The sequence below is a fragment of the Neolamprologus brichardi genome, chromosome 11 (assembly GCF_056152115.1).
Source record: "Neolamprologus brichardi isolate AB-2024 chromosome 11, ASM5615211v1, whole genome shotgun sequence".
In the NCBI taxonomy this organism is placed as follows: Eukaryota; Metazoa; Chordata; class Actinopteri; order Cichliformes; family Cichlidae; genus Neolamprologus; species Neolamprologus brichardi.
This window is the reverse complement of record NC_142114.1, coordinates 18,633,490-18,654,294: the sequence shown is the minus strand read 5'-3', so window position 1 is coordinate 18,654,294 and position 20,805 is coordinate 18,633,490. Positions and strand designations below refer to the sequence as shown.

The 20,805-nt window shown below is 40.4% G+C and overlaps 2 protein-coding genes across 5 annotated transcripts in view; one reads left to right on the top strand and one right to left on the bottom strand.

The window, feature by feature from the left end:
• Positions 1 to 1,692: 1,692 nt before the first annotated feature.
• On the top strand, positions 1,693 to 7,725 carry flot1b (flotillin 1b). The gene is made up of 13 exons (XM_087848268.1): positions 1,693 to 1,852; positions 2,462 to 2,512; positions 2,903 to 2,978; positions 3,213 to 3,303; positions 4,477 to 4,620; positions 4,781 to 4,900; positions 5,582 to 5,677; positions 6,038 to 6,190; positions 6,276 to 6,457; positions 6,541 to 6,586; positions 6,749 to 6,886; positions 7,336 to 7,500; positions 7,595 to 7,725. The coding sequence occupies exons 2-13, from the start codon at positions 2,470 to 2,472 to the stop codon at positions 7,622 to 7,624; spliced, it is 1,284 nt and encodes a 427-aa protein (XP_087704394.1). The 5' UTR covers positions 1,693 to 1,852; positions 2,462 to 2,469; the 3' UTR covers positions 7,625 to 7,725.
• A 1,397-nt stretch (positions 7,726 to 9,122) lies between these two features.
• Positions 9,123 to 20,805, bottom strand: part of ddr1 (discoidin domain receptor tyrosine kinase 1) — a 48,501-nt gene continuing 36,818 nt past the window's right edge. For 2 of the 4 annotated variants that reach the window (XM_006802832.3, XM_035913040.2), the window contains 7 exons: positions 19,831 to 19,950; positions 16,661 to 16,962; positions 16,445 to 16,572; positions 15,324 to 15,521; positions 14,954 to 15,221; positions 14,121 to 14,270; positions 9,123 to 12,326 (listed from right to left, as the gene is read on the bottom strand). In XM_006802832.3, coding sequence (XP_006802895.1) covers positions 12,186 to 12,326; positions 14,121 to 14,270; positions 14,954 to 15,221; positions 15,324 to 15,521; positions 16,445 to 16,572; positions 16,661 to 16,962; positions 19,831 to 19,950 — 1,307 coding nt within the window. In that variant the 3' untranslated portion in view covers positions 9,123 to 12,185. The remainder of the gene's footprint in view (positions 12,327 to 14,120; positions 14,271 to 14,953; positions 15,222 to 15,323; positions 15,522 to 16,444; positions 16,573 to 16,660; positions 16,963 to 19,830; positions 19,951 to 20,805) is intronic. The other 2 variants (XM_087848267.1, XM_035913041.2) reach the window with 2 other exon arrangements.

Below are 20,805 nucleotides of genomic sequence, written 5' to 3'. Positions count from 1 at the left end.
CAATGTTTTCCCTGCAAACTTTATTGCCATGTATTTTTACACGTTTCAGTAAATCCTTGCAGCTATTTTCTATTTCCCAAGCAAAACATGTAGAAACGTACCGTAGAATAACTCATCAAAGTAAAAAAAGAAAAAAAGAGCCATTCATCCCTTTTTATAACCACTATTTCAGAGTAGTGTGGCCTATCCCTTTGAGAAAATAGGGATCACCTTGGAGTGGTTACCAGTCTATAACAGAGAGAAACAGAAAAATAGAATAGAAAATAGAAATAAATAAATAATACAATAAAACACAATGTAAAAAAAGCTTAATTTAATACCTTGACATAGTATTAAAATTTTGGGTTTTCTCAATTGTATGTTGTTGTTTTTTTAATTTCATTTTGATGTTTTGTTTCTATTTCAGTTTAGTTTCAGTCAGTTTAGGATTTTCCTGTTGTTGTTTTTTTGTTGTTGTTTTTTTTATAAACAATTGTTTGAAAATGTTGAATTTTAGTCTAGCTTTTATAAGTCTCAGTCTTGGTTTCAGTCTTTTTAATTATTATTATATGGAAAACATACACTACCAGTCAAAAGTTTGGATACACCTTCTCATTTAATGCTTTTTCTTTATTTTTTCCTACTTTCTACATTGTACATGCATGCTGAAGACATCAAATATATGAAGCAAGATATATGGAATTATATCAAAGAAAATTTTGATAAATAACTCTAAATATGTTTTAGATTTTAAATTCCTCAAAGTAGCCATCCTTTGCTTTGTTGGCAGCGCTGAAAACCCTTGGTCTTCTCTCAGTGAGTTTCATGATGTAGTCACATGACACGGTTTCACTTCACAGGTGTGCCTTGTCATTTGTGGAATTTCTTGCCTTCTTAATGGGGTTGGGACCATCAGTTATGTTGTGCAGAAATCAAGTTGGTACACAGCTGACACAATTCATATTTGACCAAGAAGAAGAGTGATGGAGTGCTGCGCCAGATGGTCTGGCCTCTACAGTCACTAAAATCCACATAAATCCATTCGAGATGGTTTGGGATGAAGTGAAGGCAAAAAGGCCGAAAAGTGCTCAGCATCTCTAGGAACTCCTTCAAGACTGTTGGAAAACCATTTCAGGTGACAACCTCATGAAACTCATCGAGAGAATGCCAAGAGTGTGCAAAGCATCTTTTGAGTTATCTCACACTTTTTGTTTACTACATAATTCAATATGTATTCATTCATAGTTTTGATGCCTTCAGTGAAAATCTAGAATGTAAATAGTCCTGAAAATAAAGAGAAACTGTTAAATGATAAGGTGTGTCCAAACTGACCGGTAGTGTATGTCAGAGGCAAGACTGAGGAAAATCATCACAGGTATTACTGTGAAAAAACAACTTTTTAAAGGTGGGTGACTGCATATAGACATCCAATGTCTGAATAAACATGTTCATCATTGCCTCATCAGGCAAGTTGTAATGTTTTTAACCAAAATTACAAATACTAAAACTAAGAATATTTATTCTGTGTTTTTAGATTTTTCAAAAGTTGTTTCTTTATTTCTAGTTTTAGTTTTTACTTTAAATTAACTATTATAACCTTGTATCATGATATCATAAATTATTTGCTAGATAGATAAATAGATATGGTGAAGGTGCAGTTGTCGCCGCCAGATGACAACAGACACACTTACGTCACTGTCAGCGTGAGGATGGGCGTGGTCGCAGAGCACTTCCCACTCAACAGACATTTTTCTGATTGCAGTGTACGGGCAGCAACGCTCTCACCGTCGCAACAGTAAAACCGACTTTATTTTACTATTATTATTATTTTTATATAAAAAAGGAGGTTTCCTTTTGACCTGTCCGGATAACGGTAAGTTAACCGGAGTGCTCGTTTTAACGTGTTAAATCGCGGTGCTGTAGCGTAAACACTGGACAGTTTTTTTAAACCCCCACGTTATCGACCCAGGCTCGATCCACTGGCTTTAAATAGCGAGATAGCGAATTTTAATATGCAGGTTAGGTCGCTTTCTTTAAAGTTTTTAATTTTACATCTAACACCCGTGTTTGTTTGCCATTATCGGTACTTTTTTGTGCTTTATGTGCTTTTTGGTTGCTCCAGCTATTACATTGAAAGTCCGAGTTGCGTGTGAAGATCAGGGCTGTCGGGAGTGGGAGGAGCCCCGAGGGTCGCCTGGAAAACATGGAAACCTAATTAGGTTTAAATGGTTTAAACCGACATGAATAAAATATAGTTGGCAGCATAGGCCTCATTGCCTTTAAATAAGCAATAAGACGCTGTAATAAAAATGATTTAATCTATATTTTGTGTGTTGAACAGTGGGTTTTGTACTGGTGGATACATCCACCTGTCTCTTTATACATGTCATACATTGATTTTCTACTTCAAACATTTTTACAGGGAAAATCAAGTCCATTGGGTTTTTTTCTCACAAGTTTTTTGTGTGTGTCTCAAATTTAGGATTCAAGATGTTTTACACATGTGGACCCAATGAAGCGATGGTGGTGTCTGGTAATGGATTAATTATTGTTTCTGTGATTGTTTCTGTGAACAACACATGAGAATATTCTCACCATAGCATCTGCAAGCTTTATTGTTGTTTAGAAACTTGCAGCTCAGAAGATCAGTGTAATAAACAAAAGACAGAGAAATCCTGGAATTGGATTGTTAGAGTGAAGTGTTGTGTACAAGTGTCACATGTGTCTTGTGATAAGGCAAGACTTGCTGACAGTTTAGAGTAAGCTAGGAATTTTCCAATGGCGCAAGCTGTTGTGGATGAATTGCATGAGTCGCACTGTCATGAAAGGTTCCAAGTTCAGCTGTGCTCTCTTGAATCAGTTCCTGAATGAGTGACTCTTATTGGATGGGTTTGTTAATGTTTGGTTTCCCCTCTTTTGTCAGGCTGCGGCCGTTCTCCACCTCTAATGATTGCTGGAGGAAGAGTGTTTGTCTTGCCGTGTATTCAACAAATCCAGAGGTAATTCCCATTTTCATTTTAATTTCCCTTGTGTAGTTTTTATAGCTACAACATTGCTGTGCAGTTCATCATAGTGTGAAATAAAGACAGAGACCGCAAATAGGGAAGCTTGCCATTATCAGGGAAGCAATCTTAGTTTCTCCAATGTTACTGTTACCCTTGCTCTCAGTTTTTGAATCTCATCAGTTCCACCCTTCATTTTGGTCTTTTTTTGTTTGTTTTTGGTCTAATCAGGATCACACTCAACACCCTGACTCTAAATGTGAAGAGTGACAAAGTCTACACCCGCCATGGTGTCCCTATCTCTGTCACCGGCATTGCGCAGGTATGCTTTGAGAACTTTTTTCAGAATTTGAAGTTACAACAGATTGGGAATAATTAGATGTCACATGGCACAAAACTGCCTTTAAAATCAACTCTCACAGTTTCAAGTGAATCTCATTATGATTAAAACAGAATTAATAAAGTAAGGTACAAGGCGAGGTACAGTTTAATTCACTTTTAGCAGTATATTAATAGTTATTTAAATCAACAGAGTAACTAGTTTAAGAACTTTTAGCTGATTGTGTGTGTGTGTGTGTGTGTGTGTGTGTGTGTGTCACTTATGGGGACAAAATGCCCGTCCCCACAAGTTTGGAAGGAAGTTTTTGAGGCTGAAAATGTGTTTTTTGTGTCAGGGTTACAATTAGGTTATGGTTAGGTTTAGGCTAGGGGTATGAGTTAGGCATTTATTTTTGTTGGTTAGAGTAAGCAGCAAGGGAAAGCATTATGTCAATCAGATGTCCTCACTAAGATATAAGAGGTGTGTGTGTTTGTGTACGCGCATGTGTGTTCAGACTCCAGAAAAGCTGCTATGTCCTCCTCCTGAGCTCTCAACTTCCTGCTCTAATATTTTTCCTTCCTCTGCCTCATGCTCTGAAAGCAAAAAGTCTGACTCCACTTCTACAAATCTGAGTAAAATCCTCTCTGCCACACTCAGCCCTCTGCTTCCTGAAGTATCAGCATGGGTTGAAAACACATTTTTAAGTCCCACTGATTAAAAGTTTAATTTTGAAATGGTTGAAATTGCAGTACTTTTTTTGAAATCCTGGTAAATTAAACTGAAGAATCTCATATTGAAGAAACAATTTCATCCTTAGCAATAGAAAAACAATATCTGCAAAACATGTATCACATCCTCACCTACTGTTATAAAATATGGAAGCTGTAGAACAGGCCGTGTTGTCTGTGGCATCACTAGAAAGGATTTCCTTTTCACAGTACAGTAGGACTCATAAATTTGTAGGACTGCATAGTTTATGCTTGACATGTCACATGAACTCCACAAAAGACAAGAATGATTTGCTGGGTCTTAGGTTATAATGGTTATAAACTATTTTCTTCATGGTGAAATAAACATCTGTCTGTCTGTAGCTCGGGCCACACAGGAAGCATTATGGAGGATTCATAGCAGTGTCTTAATGAGTTCACATTAACCTGTGTTTTTTTTTTTTCCCAGGTGAAGATCCAGGGCCAGAACAAGGAGATGTTGGCAGCTGCCTGTCAGATGTTCATGGGAAAGTCTGAGGCTGAGATTGCTCAGATTGCATTGGAGACACTAGAGGGACACCAGAGAGCCATCATTGCCCACCTGACTGTAGAGGTTGGTTTATTGAGGCCCTAAAATGCATTTTGCAGAACCTTTATGCACAAAATTATGTTTATTACTCAGTACTAGCACAGGGCATGCCTTTTTTTTCTTCTTTTTTTTTATTTTTACAGTATGTAACTTGATGTGTGCAAATCTTTATGTGTGTGTGTAGGAGATCTACCAGGATCGTAAGAAGTTTTCTGAGCAGGTCTTTAAAGTAGCTTCCTCTGACCTGGTCAACATGGGGATTGGGGTCGTCAGCTACACGCTGAAAGATGTTCATGACGATCAGGTATGTCTGTTTATATTCTTCTTCTTCCAACACTGGTGACAAGACTCTGACTGTAAAAACATTACAAAATACGCTGGAAGGGCATGGGAGATATGCTAAACCTTTCCAGCTGGCCATTGTCAGTTCCTCAGTGGGTGATTGAATGTGCATGTATAGGAAAAATAGGATTTTGTTTTAAATATGGCAAGCTGAAATAAAGCAAGCTTTGCGTGGAAAATCTGTAACGTGTGTTGGGGTCAACAGACAGCTTATCTACCATGAGATCTTGAATATTCTGTCAGAGCATTATATTTGGTACAACAGGAAACGATGCATCGTTGAGTGATAATATGCGGGATCTGTGACAGACCACTAAAAATAAGCAAATTCATGCAAAAAATTGCCTCCCCCAAAAAGCCAAAAGCTGATGGACTTGTGATAAATTCATTAGAAATATGTAGGTTTTCAAAGCGTTTAGTCTTTGATGATTTCCTCTGTTACTGTAATGCTCTTAAGTGATTGATATTGACTTACCCGACTCTCAGCCTGGAGCCATCCCAGTAGACATAAATAAGGCTTAAGTGCTTCTGTGGTAACGACATTACTCGTTTGTCTGATGTAATACTTTACTTTTCAATGCCTGAATAAGGCTCTCTGGTAGTCGGTTGTCACTTTCTCTCCTTCTTTCTGTCTCTCCTACAGGACTACCTCCACTCGCTGGGTAAAGCCAGAACAGCTCAGGTGCAGAAGGATGCCAGGATTGGAGAGGCTCAATACAAACGAGATGCTGTCATTAAGGTAAATAATCGTCAATGTCATTCTGCCTGTTCAGTTCAGTTTTATCTAGATAGGGCCACAACAATAGTTGCCTCAAGGCGCTTTATATTGTAAAGTGAAAACCCTACAATTATACAAAGAAAACAGAGAAAACCCCAACAATCATATGACCCCCTATGAGCAAGCGCTTTGGTGACAGTGGGAAGGAAAAACTCCCTTTTAACAGGAAGAAACCTCCAATAGAACTAAGCTCAGGGAGCGGCCATCTGCAAGGACCAGTTGGGGAGAGGGGAGAAAGACGGGGCAATGACATGTACTGACAAGATAATGCTGATGAGCAGTACCAAATTTGTCTTTCTCTCTTGTACTTTTCATTTTCAGGAGGCACACGCAATGCAGGAGAAGGTGTCTGCTCAGTACAAGAATGAGATTGAAATGGCGAAAGCCCAGCGAGACTATGAGCTGAAGAAAGCAGCTTATGACATTGAGGTCAATGCCAAGAAGGCCGAGTCAGAAATGGCCTATCAGCTTCAGGTACGCTCATCATAATGCCTGGCCAAGTCCAAAATGTTGTGTTTTATTGATGGTAAGCTGAGGATTGTTGGAATTTCCATTTCAGGTGGCCAAGACCAAGCAGCGCATCGAAGAAGAGAAGATGCAGATTCAAGTGGTGGAGCGTACGCAGCAGATTACTCTGCAGGAACAGGAGATCACACGCAAGGAGAAGGAGCTGGAGGCCAAGGTTAAGAAACCTGCAGAAGCTGAGAAATACCGACTGGAGAAGTTGGCTGAGGCCCAGCGGTGAGCACTAAATCATAATATTGCTTCTGTATAGTTTGAACTGAACAACAAAAAACTCTTTTTTTTTTTCCTTTCTACTGTAGTTCACAGCTCATCATGGAAGCTGAGGCTGAGGCAGAGTCCATCAGAGTGAGAACCGCCCGTTTTCTGCCACAGTTTTTTCCTGCTGTTAATTTTCTCGTCACCTTTCCTTCTGTGACTTTGCATCATATAATGTGGCATTCTTTTCTCTCCTGCTTCATGTGACTACTGCCATCGTCACTTTTATCTGCTCTGTGTGTTGTCATGCAGATAAAGGGTGAGGCAGAGGCTTTTGCCGTGGAGGCTAAGGGCCGTGCTGAGGCCGAGCAGATGAACAAGAAGGCAGAGGCCTTCAAGCAGTACAAAGAAGGAGCCATGGTGGACATGCTGCTGGAGAAACTGCCATTGGTCAGTTTGACTCTGATGGATGAAAATATCATGAATATTGTTTTTTAGCCTTTCAACCCATTTTCATCAGAGCTACTCCTTAATGTTGATTTCATTTTACTTCTCTTTGCATAAAAATTTGCAAAAGTTTTTTTCCCCTTTTCTTTTTTTTTTACATTTTCCAACTCCAAGGACTTTTTAAGATTTTAAAATATTTTTTAACCAAATTTCAGTAATCACAACTCAACTGTTATTCATAAAAGGTATATTAATTATATACCTTTATATTCCAAAGCTTGATACATTGTTGCTTTAAACCTTTGAGATTTCTTTGAAATTGTGATTCTCTGCTCAGTTTTCAGAAGAATTAGCTGACTCGCATGCTTCTTAGCTCACGGATGGCACACTTTGAAGGTGCAAACATATCACGCTCCTTCAGTGTACCAATTCTGATCTTTCTTATTCTGCAGATGGCAGAGGAAATCAGCAAGCCACTGTCAGCAACACAGAAGATTACCATGGTGTCCAGCGGTGGCGCAGATGTAGGAGCCTCCAAACTTGCTGGAGAAGTGCTGGACATCATGACCAAGCTGCCGAATGCTGTAGAGAAACTCACTGGAGTCGACATCTCCCAGGTGCAGTTTGCGTGAAGAGCAAATAGGCTTTGTAACAGACTTCAAAACAAGTACACGTGTTATTTCATTCGTATTTGTGTTTTTGACCTCGCAGGCTGCAGGGAAAACCACCCGGGCGCATTGAGAAGAGTAATCAGGAGAGGTGTCTACAATATTTAGACAAAGAGCTCCACATCTCCTCGTACCTGTAACGACTGTACTGACTTGTAAACACTGTAAACCTTTCTCATTGTCTGTGTGAATGCATGCTTTTCACTCATGTCCTTCCCCCAGTCTAAACAAGGCTAGGTTTTTCTTCCCCTGTTGTGTGGTTTTCTTTTCATGTCCCTGAGCTGTGCTGCTGTGCTTCATGCTGCAGGTCACATTGCAACCAGCCTCACGTGATACAGCGACTGCACAACTTCTGTCTTTGGCTGACAAAAGCCTCAGCTAATACGTAGAAGCCCACTTTAGGGACTAGGTCAATGAACTATTACGTTTGTTTGTTTGTTTTTTTACTTTTTAATATAAAAATGTAGGAAAAGCTTATAGCCTTATTCTATTTTCTTTCTGTGCCTTTCAATTAATCAAATAATGCAAAACATACACTTTCAGGGAGCCCAACTGAGTATGCTGCTACACTTCTGCCACTGCTACACACCCCTTTATTAAATCTGATCATTCACCTGGAGGCTCTGAGCACGAGAGAAGGAGGTTCTGACAAAGTCAGACCCTAAAAAAAACAAAAAAACTTTAGCGCAATGTACATTCTACATTTAGACTACTAGTTGGCTGACTGAAATCTTGCTGAGAGCGTTTATCAAATCACCTCAGAGTTTTGTGTGTTGAAATTTTTTTATTTTTATGTACTAATCACAAAAGACCGAATGTCTCTTCTTTGTCTACTAGTTCATTGCAAAAAGACATACGTGAGTGTCTTTGTAGTAATGGATTACATTGTTGGCAACAATGTTATCGGCTGGAACTGCAAGTGGGAGGAGTTTCTTTGTGTCTTGAAAGGAGGAGGGAGGAAGTGGGTGGTTGGAACAAGTTATGGTTTGGTTAGGTTTCCTGTTAAAGCCAATGAAAGTATGTTGAACCTTTTGTTTTCTTCTTCACTGTAACTGCCTTTTTATACAGCTGTCATAAGTAAAGAAGGACCATCACGAAGTAGCTCAGCCTACTGCTTTGTTATGCATGCTGCCTTGAGTTTAGTCGCCTTGTCTTGTCTTTTTCCTGCGTTAAAGTAGTGCAATTTTTGTTCCTAGTCTTTTTTTAGAATCACTCCGCATTTTGCAACCAAGTGCCTGGTTAAACTCCTCAGGCATCAGTTTAAGACTAGTTAAACTCATCAGGGAACAGTTCCTCATATCAAACTGGTCTTAACCCAGTTTGTCACTTTTGAGGACAAAAGCCAGAATCCGCCTGTCTTCTTTGGTGCTTTGTAGTGACTAATACTTTCTTCTTCTTTTTTTTTTTTTTTAATGTTGCATTTTCAGCCTTTGTTGATATAGTGGGAAAGTTGGCTGCTTGTATCAAATATTAAACATCATCTATGTTAGACTTATAATAAAATATATTTCAATCGATGAAACTTTTGATTTTTTTTTTGACAGATGTAAACAATAACAAGCACACACTGATTTTGAAAAGATTAACTTTATTAAAACATCTACAAAAATAGACAACACAGTGAATTACAATAGCATCAACGTAGCAAGCGTTCTACACAAACACAGAAGACCCCCAGTTGGGACAGAGTTTATATATTAAATGAAATTGTAATTCTGTCCTTAAAATATGTACATACTGTGATTTTTCAGCTTCAGACAGAACGGGACAAAGATCAGACAACAAGGAGAGCCTAAGTACGTATAGTATATATAAAAAAATATGGGTTTAGTTAAACTACAGTGTATCAAAAAGGACTCGTATGGCACAACCATTCACCACCGGTGAATTTGTTACTTCATGATGTTGATCAGGACTGATTTACAGTGCTGCTCTGTCAGTTAGGTAGATGCACTGACTCTACCGCAGTCAGACTGGGTCATTCAATATAAAGTCAGCCAAATCTATATAGCTATATATATATAAAAAGTTTCCACCTGACCCCTCTGAATCAATATATTTTTGGTACAATAATTCTATTTAACAAAGGCATGCAAAATATTACAGTCATACCATAAATATTTTAAGAGTTGGTTAAAACTCGGTGCTTATTTTATTTGTTCTTTTTTTCTAAATTTTTTGAGATGAAATGGGTGAAAAACATATTTTAGTTGTAATGTAAATATTAAATTGTTATTAATAAATCCCCACCATCACAACCTGGAGCCAATACCTTGTATTTACTTAGCACATTTTTTCTATAACCAATTTTAAGATGAACCTTGTGCAGAGTTTGCATGTTCTCTCCCCTCTCTGGTTTTGTCCCGCAATTCAAAGACGAGCGTGGGTTTGGGTAAGCCTGAATTGACAATAGGTGCGAATTTGAGCACGAATGGTTGTCTCTCTGTTAGCCCTGCAACAGACTGGCAGTCCGTCCAGGACCTCAAATGAACAAGTGGTAGAAGATAAATGTTTTTATTTTTAATTTAGTTTAACTTTTTGTATTTATTAAATAAGAACGTGTGAGTGAGTGAAGGTAGAATGAAACGCAGGTTGGATTTGACACTGGTGAGGACTCGAGTCTTTGGTACATGAGTTGCCTGCTCAGTCAAGTGGACTATAGGGGCGCTGGATCAATCATAGCTCCAAAGCAAAACTACACTCATATAATCTGTATGCTATAGAGAAACAGAAATAATAACAAGCAGCCTGGATGCCTGAATCTGATTTGCTCACAGGAGGAAAAAAAAGTGCATTCTGGGTAATGTTTGAAGGCTCGTATAAGTATGTGGTTATAACAGATGAAAGTTTTCCTTTTTTCTTTGCTGTTGCTTCATTGTCTGCTCAGCTTGTGGCAGTTTTGTTTTGGCGCAGGACAACATGTTCCTTTTACTCGATCCAAGTTTTTTACCTCAGATTTTGACAGTTGGAATCAACTTTTTTCAGGTTTGACAGCGTTTTGTAACTATTCCCTGCACTTTTAACATTTCCACGTCTCGAAAATGCTAAAACGATAATTTAAATTAAAAAGTGTAACATCTGAACCCTCGCCTATGTACTTTGAGTTCCTATTATTTGGAAAATATTCATAGTATGAAGTATTTACAGTATAAGCATGCATGCCACATTTTTTTGTACAAAAATATCTGCTGGTTCTGATGGGCTCAGGTGGGAGGCACTGATTACTTTCCATGGAATGACCTGCTTAATATCGGATACGACACATAATATCCTTCTGAACAACGATTACAGTGATACATTTGGATGAATGGAAACAGATTACTGGACGACTAAACATGTCAGCGCATTAAAAAAAAAGTGAACAGAAGGTTGTCACACATTTAAAATTAAAGTAACTGAGGATGCCATTCCATTTAAAAAATAAAATATTTTACATCTAATGGTTTGGCGACGCTGTGTTGGAGAGGATTTTAAAAAAAGCATGTTTGACCTGCTTCTGTGATTCGCTTCGATCTCACTTTGGGGAAAAAAAAAAAAAAAGCATTAGAATCCACATCAAAGAGGAATCATCACAGAGACGAGTTTCATCACAGCCGGGGATTCGTGAAGGGTTTAAAGTGCAGCTGGTTTTTGGAATTTAAAAAAAAGTTTTTCCTTTTTGATGAGTCACAGCCAACACCCGAGCAGGCGCATCTGAAGTCCCGTCCACCGCCTGGCTGGTGTTACATCTGCTTGGAAAAGCTGTTCCAGTTTGTGGGAGCAGCAAAGGTGTAGCAGAGTCTCCTCTTCTGCACCTTTTTCTCAGGTTTGAGAAGTTCATACAACCTGTTTTGTTTTTTCTTTTTAAACTGTGGCTCAAAGATGAAGTTCAAATATTTCTTTTTGGGGTTTTTGACTACGACGTTGGTGTTGACTTGATCACATTGCAGAAATAGGGCTGCTGTTGTCTGGTCCACATCATTTCACATTAGTCCACTAAAACTGACAACTCTGGACGTGGGTCGCTACGTACGGATAAGGAGCTGAGATAAAAATGAAATCCATCGCTGAGGTTCTAGCTCAGCCATGTCTGTGTGCAGTAATTTATACATACTATAAGTACTGACACAATACCTGTCTGTGTGTGTGTGTGTTTCTTCTCTAGACATGAGGCATTCTCTTAAAACTTTGCGGGTCATGTGACCCACACCTGTCATCCTGTGTGGAGATGCTGAAAAAAAAACCCAATTAAACTTCATAACTGCTCCTGATTTCCTACGTTTACAGAGTGTTTCCTGTAACTGAGCTCCTTAACTCTACAGCACATAATCACCAGTCACAGAAACCCTCCATGAAGAAATTAGATCCTATGCAGACCGCACCCACCACCAGTACCACCACCACCACCCTCGAGAAATGTAGCTTAAACTATGTTAAGAGGAAGTTAGCTTTGTCTTTGGGGTCTGATGTGGAATTAAAACCGAACCAGCGGTCTCTCAGCCCCATCCACCCAAAAAGTACAAAATATAAAAGCGAGCAACCCGGTCTCCCTTTTCGTCTGCCCCGTATGTGTAGCCACCACCACGTCTTCCCACTGTGGGAAGTATGCATGAACGCACAAGCCTTTTCTTCTTATTCTGCTCCTCTGCTTTACTTTACACCATGTTCATGGCGTCCTCCGTAAGAAAGGAGTGGATGTAAGCGAAAGATGGGCGGACCTTGCAGTCTCTGTTCCAGCAGCTCAACATGAGCTCGTAGAGACCCTGAGGACACACAGCCGGCCTGCTCAGATACACCTGTGGGAGAGAGGGAGAGGGAGAAAGGTGCAGGAAGAGATTAGAGATCAGAGGCATTGCTTTGTTATATAGTATATCGTTTCCACACGTGACAAAAATCCGCTGTTTTAAACATATGCAAAAGTTATGAGTTTTCTCTTATTTTGATTTAATCTGGAGTGCAATTTATATTTTTAGCCTGTGGATTTTTTTTAAACTTGATTAGGAATTATGTGAATCATAAAAGTGTAGTCTAACTTCACCAGTGCATGCAGTTTTACCCTTTTAAACTCAAGGAAAAGGTTTGGCCCAATGAACGACCACTAGGGGGCGCCAGATATCTGATGAGTTTATACTTTCAAATCACTTTATACAAAAATTAAATAAGCTAAAGTGGAAATATGTGGAGGAATTCAAGAAAAGAGACGGAAATTATAAAATCTTGTATGATTAATCAAATATTGAAAAAAATAATAGGACAACTGTGTAAAAATCAGCACACAGCAGACTCACATCTTTATATTTTTCTAAATGTGCAGGCGGAGGCAGAACGGTTACTGGGGAAACTTTATATATTATAAAAAAAATCCAACAAAAGCACAAAGTGAGCACTATTTAACCCATCCCCTCTCTTGGGTAACCCCTGTTTCTCTTTTCTGAACTGAGTGGTTTCTGTCATGTTTCAGAACACAGTGACAGAAGTTAGTGAGGGCGAAGAGGCTCATCAAAGCATGTCTTTATGGGAGTTAAGGGAGTGAATACCAAACAGGATATCTGATGAATATTCTCATACAACTATGATACTGAATCTTTTTTCGGTACTTCTGAAACAAATAAAAATAAACAAATAAACATCCCACCGTTATTTAATAAATCACTGGAACATAAAAGGATCCAAGCTGAATTTCAGTTCTGTAAAAGCCAGTGCTGTAGCATCAGCAAACGCATGTTTTGTTCATTTAAAATCTTCCATCAATTCTTTCATTATCTTATCCACTTATCCAAAGTCAGGTTGTGATGGCAGTATCCTAAGCAGGGTATTCCAGGCATCCTTCTCCCCAGCCTCACTTTCCAGTTCCTCCTGGGAGATCTGAAGGCATCCACAGGTCAGGTAAGATATGTAATCTCTCCAGCAGGTTCAAGTTTACCCCGAGGTCTCTTCCCAGTTGGGCATTCGTGAAAAACCTCTAAAGGAAGGAGCCCAGGAGGCTTTTTAACCAGATGCCTGAACCACATCAAGTAGCTCCTTTTGACATGCAGAGCAGATCTACGCTGAGATCCCTCCAGATGTCTGAGCTCCTACCTCTAAGGCACAGGTGTCGAACTCCAGGCCTCGAGGGCCAGTGTCCTGCAGGTTTTAGATGTTTCCTTGATCCAACACAGCTGATTTAAATGACTAAATTACTTCAACATGTCCTGAAGTTTTCCAGAGGCCTGGTAATGAACTGATCTCTTGATTCAGGTGTGTTGATCCAGGGTGAGATCTAAAACCTGCAGGACACCGGCCCTCGAGGCCTGGAGTTCGACACCCCTGCATAGTCCAGCCAGCCCGTGCAGCTTCCTCTGCAGGGTGGCCGTGTTTGCAACCTTACATGAAATCGGTCATTTGATGCAGTTTGTTTGTGCTTTTTTTTTTTCCAGGTCTGCTCAAATCACGATTAAGTTCTCAGTTCAAAAGTGATATTTCAGCATATGATCACTAAACAGTAAAAACATGTTAAAGAGGTGGTTTCACCAGCTGGGATGGTGAATGGGACAAACAGTTAGATAGATGCTGCTTCAGTTCGTTTTAGTGTGTTTGCGTTTGAGATGTACCTGTCTGCCCTGGTCTCTGAAGAACTCGCCAGCATTGTCGATGACTTGTTCATCCGTGAGGGTGGAATACGGCTGCTCCTGACAAACGCTCAGCATCTCCCACAGAGTGACTCCGAACGCCCACACGTCGCTCGCCGTGGTGAACTTACCCTGTGATCAGACACCAACACAGTCACCTTTGTTATCATAGACTCCATTACTGTAAAAGTAATCACATTGTATCATCTATGCTCAGCTTGTGGATCTATTCTTTAAAATTTCTTTAAAACTTACTTTAAAACTTTTAAATTTACTGACTGGATATTTGAGACATTTCACAGTTGGCCAGTAATTTTAGTGTGTAAGGGCGATGGACCTACACACACATCTGTACGGCTATCTTTCTGTGGTCATTTCTGTGATCATTCATTGCCTCGGCCTGTTATCATCATTAAGTTAATTTAACCCTAAAAAGACAGAAAATTAGAATTTCTTGAATTTTTATTGAACTCTCTGATAAATAAATTAAATATCAGTTTCCCTATATAAGTTTTAATGTATCTCACTGTAGCACTGCATGTGTTTGATTGTATAAATTCAGGGGAAAAAAACCCCATGTACACTGATGATGTAGAGGCCTCAAAAATTCCTGAATCTAATATGATTCACTTGCTGCCACACGACTGCATGTGTATGATGCATGTAGGAAACATTAGGAAACTGAAGCCCCATAACTGCAAGTCAAACTGTGAACCACTGCAGTCACATGTGGTCTAAGAAACTGTATAAAAAGAACAGTCTTCTCCACGTTTGTTAATTAATCCAATATATAGACAACATTCCTGTGCTCTCACCATGAGTATGCACTCCCAGGCCATCCAGCGTATTGGCAGCACAGCCCTGCCCTGGATCCTGTAGTAGTCTCCAGCGTACAAGTTCCTGCTCATGCCGAAGTCGGCGATCTTGATGTGACGCTCTCCGCCTTGGTCCTCTCCGCTCTCGCCCCTCTCACCCCCAACCAGACAGTTACGTGTGGCCAGATCTCGGTGCACGAAGTTAAGCGAGGAGAGGAACTTCATTCCTGACGCAATCTGGCTGGCCATGGAAATGAGCGCTGGGTAACTGGAGGGAGGAAATTACAGATGGAAGAAAATAAAAACTGTTGCTTTGGTTGTGTCTGTGTGTGTTTTTAAGTATGTGTGTACATTTGTTCGCATGTCCTACCTGATGGTTGGCGTATTGTGTGAAGGCCCAGTTTTGTCCAGAAGCACTCGTTGGGACAAATACTGGTTCAAGTCTCCACACTCCATGTATTCGGTGACCATGCAGAGCGGATCACTGCTCACACACACTCCCAGCAGCCTGATTATGTTCGGGTCCTTCAAGCGAGACAGGATCTTCACCTCTTTCAGGAAGTCGTTCCTGTTGAGGTGAGAAGAAGAAGTTACATCAGAGATAAAAAAGAGAAACAATTCCTTCTCAGGCTTACTGTAAAAAAAAAAAAAGCAAAAAAAAAAAGCATACTTTTAAACAACATGTTTAATGTTAACTCTGGGTTAAGTGAGGAGGTTGCCGATCCCCCCCTGTGGTCAATAATCAACACCTCCAGCCTGCAGCTCCTTGTGGCTTTCCACACTTTTCACTTCATTGATTTGTTTTTGCTGCTCAATATGTTTGTGTAGCTCTGGCTCTCACTAACCTCAAATATAAATCTGTGGGAAGATGTTCCCTGAACATAAGCTCACATGTGCTGATTTAATCTGCTCAGAGCAAAACTCCGGGAGAGCCGGAGTAAACAAGCAGCAGGTGAAGGGATTCCAACACCTACAAGTCTACAGACACCCAGAAACCTCACCTAGTTTGTGCACATATGGCCAAAAAAACCTACAATTAGTTCCAAGACAGAAACATATCATTAGAGGTCACAGACAGGGAGAGATGTCTGCACAGTGATAGGCATCAAATAAGCAGTTGAATTCTCTTAATTAACTTTTGATCCACAGAGATCAGAGAGAGAAGCAGGCATTTATTGTAGAGGCAGTAATCAGCTCGCTGTCACCAGCAAGTGGCTTGTGAGTGATTTGTACAAGAAAACAACAAGGTTTGCTTTACAAAAATGGCAACAAACTTCTACTAAAGGTTAACACTTCAAATAAAACAGAGAACCTGAGAATATCCAATAATTTGTTTTCAAATGACCACTAAATACTCCTTGATAATTAAGAAACTTATTAGGTTCAAGGACCTCAGGAGGAAGCGTGAAAGACAAGGTGGGATAACAGAAAGAAAATTGTGAATCACACTGAAGCCAGAGTCCAGGCTGAGGTGCATATGATGCTACAGACCTGGCGTTCTTGGAGGCGTCTGGGCGCAGTATCTTCACAGCTACCAGGAGGGGGCGACCTTTTCTCACATTGAAGGGGAACTCCAGTGTAGGAAGGTCCTGAGGGCTCTCGATTTCACACAGGTGTACCTTTCACCCAAAAAATGAAAAAGGCAGGCACTGTTAAAGCACACTCACCCTTCTACCCACTGGAGTTACTTTTCATCTCATTTCTCACCTCTCCAAACTGCCCCTCCCCGAGCTTCTCCTTGAAGATGAGACACTGGCGCGGCAGCTCTGGCAGCGGGGCGGCATCAGCCCCGGGGCTTGAAGAGGCCAAGGCCGGAACAGCGTAGGTGTTGTTGCCACTGACACCCTGCAAGCTCACGATGTCTGCCTCAGCATAGTGGGGGACGCTGGGGGGCATCGGGGGAGACACGGGCGGAGAGAGAGAAGGGTAAGGAGGAGACCCGGGGTAGGGAGGAGGCTCATCCTGTGCTGGGGGGAAACCTTTCTCCGTGTCAAAGTCCAGACCACAAGCTGAAGAGAGGAGGAAGACGCAGAGAGGCTGGATGAGACTGAGAAACTACTGTGAGAGAAGAAATGTGTAATCAAATACATTTAAAAAACAGAGCTGTCTCTAAACAGTTTGTGAATTCTTGTTGTGAAGGGATGGATTGGATCATTTGAGCAGTGAGACTTGTTCAATAAAGTTCAGCACATCTACTAGAAGAATAAAACAGGCAACCTGAGTGAAATCACACACAAAAGGCGTTTTGACCTCACACATTCAGCGTTGTAAATGAGCAGATGATAGGCCCGCACAGCTGTGCAGTCATTCATCTGCCTGGACGCTGAGCTAAAGGAAGAATAACTCAGAAACTGTCATCCAACAGAAATTCCAGCGCACACCGGGGATCTCTAGATCGTCTTAATTTATTAAGAGTCATCAGCAATCACAAATTTGTGAGCTCGTTTCTCACTGCGGTTGTGTCTGGTATGCTCATTCACACAATGCAGTGATGGCAGGGGAGACTTTTGCTTAAGCGGACACACTGAATCACCCCAATAAGAAATAAATCACGGAGGTCTGTGACGTGAAAAGCATGAAGGTGCTGTCAAAATCAGTGACATGCTCCTGACTGAAGGCTAAACTTTCTTACTTAAAAAACCCCAAAACCCTTTCATGTATTGCACAGCATCGGTCTATTCTGCTTAGATTTAAACCTAATTAAAATGTGCTGCTGCGCTTACTAATAGAATATGAACAGCTCTGAAATATTTAATTTAACAAGGGGTAACTTTGCATTCAACACAAACTCCTCTCATGAGGTTTCAACAGTTCATAAAAGTCAAACACTTGCGGGAGTGTGGCCTTTGAATACTAAGTTGTTATATTTTTGTTAAAATAATAATGGGAACGATAAGAGACTTTTTATCCACTTCAAGCTGAGCACCCACGGCCCCATGAATATTAACTATGTTTTAAACAACTGCTTAAATTCAGCAGTTTGGACTTTATAATAATTAATGATAATTAAGAAAAAATTAAGAAAAATAAGCCATGTTGCAGTTCTGTACGGCTGTGATTGATTGCAAACAGCAGCATGCTAACAGGCTCACAGCGGCAGGACTAACATGTTAATTTTAAACAGGTAGCAAAACACAACGTGCATAAGAGACTGGTCGAGATTAGTTTTACCGATTTTTGGCCATGAACCAAATTATTAGACAAATTAAAATTGTGACCAGATGACGTGAAGCGAAGGCATCACCGCATTTAGCCGTCGAGGCTAGTTTTATTGCGGTCTGCCAATAATTAATGATTCAATCAAACCCACAAATGTCGAAGTCAATGGTGGGAACTGTGGAAGAGTCCAGCAACGACTGCAGACGTGGCGCCAGGATTACGATCCAGGACTGAGGCTTGTAATTAATTATTAATTCAGTGTTTTTAATAATGCTGCTTCTATTTATTAAAAACAAATAGACGTACAAGTTAAGAAAACAATACTGTGATTTTTATTTTTGCTGTGGATTGTGAAGACCAATGTAGGCTGTCCATTTAATTAAGCACCAAGTAGAGAAACAGAAAGACAGAAACTAGTGGGTGAGCTCCAAGGTAGAAAAATGCACATTGTTCTATTCAAACTTTGCTTTTGTGACCAGTAATTGATTTGTAATTAAATTTAGAAATGTCATTTGAAATTTTGAAAATAATAATTCACATTTTCTCTAATTTTGTCTCTAATACCACTTAGTACACAGCAACAAAAATCGTGACCTTCTCAGAAGTAAGACGCTTAGAATTATTCGTCTGATAAAGTTTGTCACAATACTTCTTGTGATTTATGTCTTGTATACATTTGTCCTCTGATGTATTTTCTTTTTTCTGTAAAATGACGTTAAAAATGCAAACTCACTAACAACAGTGAGCATAAATACCGCTTGATCAATCACATGACGGTGACTCACTGCATTCAGCCATGCAGAGATGGTCAAGAGACCTGCTGAAGTTCAAACCGAGCATCATAATGAGGAAGAAATGTGATTTAACTGACTTTGAATGTGATATGGATGCTGGTGGCTGGTCTGAGTATTACAGAAGCTGCTGATCTGCTGGGATTTTTACACACAACCATTTCTGGTTTACAGAGAATGAGCTCGGAGAGAGAACATATCCAGTGACTCCTTTTTGAAGTCAGAGGCAAGAGGAGACTGGCCAGACTGCTTCAAGCTGATAGGAAGGCAAGAATAACTCAAATAACCACTCGTTATAAGCGAGGAGCATCTCTGAATGAAGAATGAAGAGAGAAAAGCATCTCTGAATGCACAACATTTTAAACCTTGAAGCAGATGGGCTACAGCAAGAAGACCACACTGGGTGCCAGTAGGGCACTTCTGAAGGCATAAAAGGGTGCAAACCTAATAAATTGGCCAGTAACTTTATTTCTCTTCATAAATAAAAGTTGCTCAGTCACTCAGTGAAAGGTACAAACTACAGGGGGGGACCGTCCAATTGATCATTACAGCCACACTGCTTAGTGCATCTAGCAGCAGCATGACTGCTAGTATGACAGCTCTGCTTTCAGCTTGGCTCAGTTTGCTGCAAGCTATATTAAAAGAAAAAAAAAAGTCTGAGTCTGTTAGTCAGTGAACACTTTTAGAATTACCCAAGAGCCAAACCATCCCTTCAAACAAGCAATGAGTAATTTGAGTGGTGAGTGAATGAGAAATGAGTGGAGAGGTCAGACACATGCAAAATACACTAATTCTAGGTAGGAAGAAATGTTTGTGTCTCGACTGCGACAGCACATCTGCCGTCTCGACTCAGGTAGTCACGGATGGATAGGTAGGTAATGAAGCAGGGGCCCCTCTTGACTGTTGGCCCAGTCTGAAGTCTCTTACCCTGGGGCACATTGAGGCTCTTTTCCCGAACCTGTGTGGAGCTGGGGACGACTAATGCTCTCGAGCCTTTTCTGTGATCTGGTAGGAGCAGGTAATGGGCTGGGTTGTTTAACAGCAAGGCTGGGAGTGCACACATAGACACACACACACACACACACAAGAGGATGCACGGGGCGAGGTGGGGTATACACAGGCACCACAAAGTGGATCGTACAACGCACAGAAAGTGGCACAAAGTACACACACAGCAAAACAAAATACCAATCATTAGCATGACAATGTTAGCATATCCATCATAATAAAAAGGGATGAGGTGGGGTTGCGCTGGCACATGGAGCACAGAACAAAAGTGCATTGCAAAAACAGGCAAGTTAACGTAACTCAGGCAACAATCAAACATAACAAGAACCAGTGGATAAAATAATGTTTCTGTTACTCGTGTTATTTCAAATTTACACAGGCGCCTAGTAAAGACGGCATGCCGACCTCCTGCGGTACAATGCAAGCAAAGGAATGCCTTTTATTTCTTTACTCGTCTTTCCCCCTCCCTTGTTGCTTTGTTCTTCCCTTTTTCCAGAACAATAGCTCTTTTGTGCCCCCTCTGTGCTGTGCATCTTCATGAAGGCCCTCTCCCTCGCAGGGTGTTTAGTTTGATTTACTTTAGCGTGGTGGAACGTGTTGTAAAACTATTGTTTTCTTGACATTCATGCCACATTTTTTCCCCCATCTCCAAATGTGTTTGCTTTCTGATATGATCAACAAAGCAATCCGTATAAACCACATACATTATTGTAGAAATTTACACACTGTACATGTGGAAGAGTGCATCGTTTCCAAGCCAGTTGCAAGTGGCTGATCAATCTTTGCCACCACATGTTTAGCATCAATCAAAACTAAGAGTGATTTCTTTGGATTGAGCAGCTACAACAGAAATCTTTAACCCCTCAATGAATCAAACATTTCCATCCATATCCT

Excerpts from the sequence above, each read along its gene's own strand:
- flot1b (XM_087848268.1), top strand. The coding sequence starts at position 2,470 with ATGTTTTACACATGTGGACCCAATGAAGCGATGGTGGTGTCTG. Across the intron at positions 5,678-6,037 it reads AACGAGATGCTGTCATTAAG|GAGGCACACGCAATGCAGGA; the intron begins GTAAATAATCGT and ends TTTCATTTTCAG. Across the intron at positions 6,587-6,748 it reads CTGAGGCAGAGTCCATCAGA|ATAAAGGGTGAGGCAGAGGC; the intron begins GTGAGAACCGCC and ends GTTGTCATGCAG.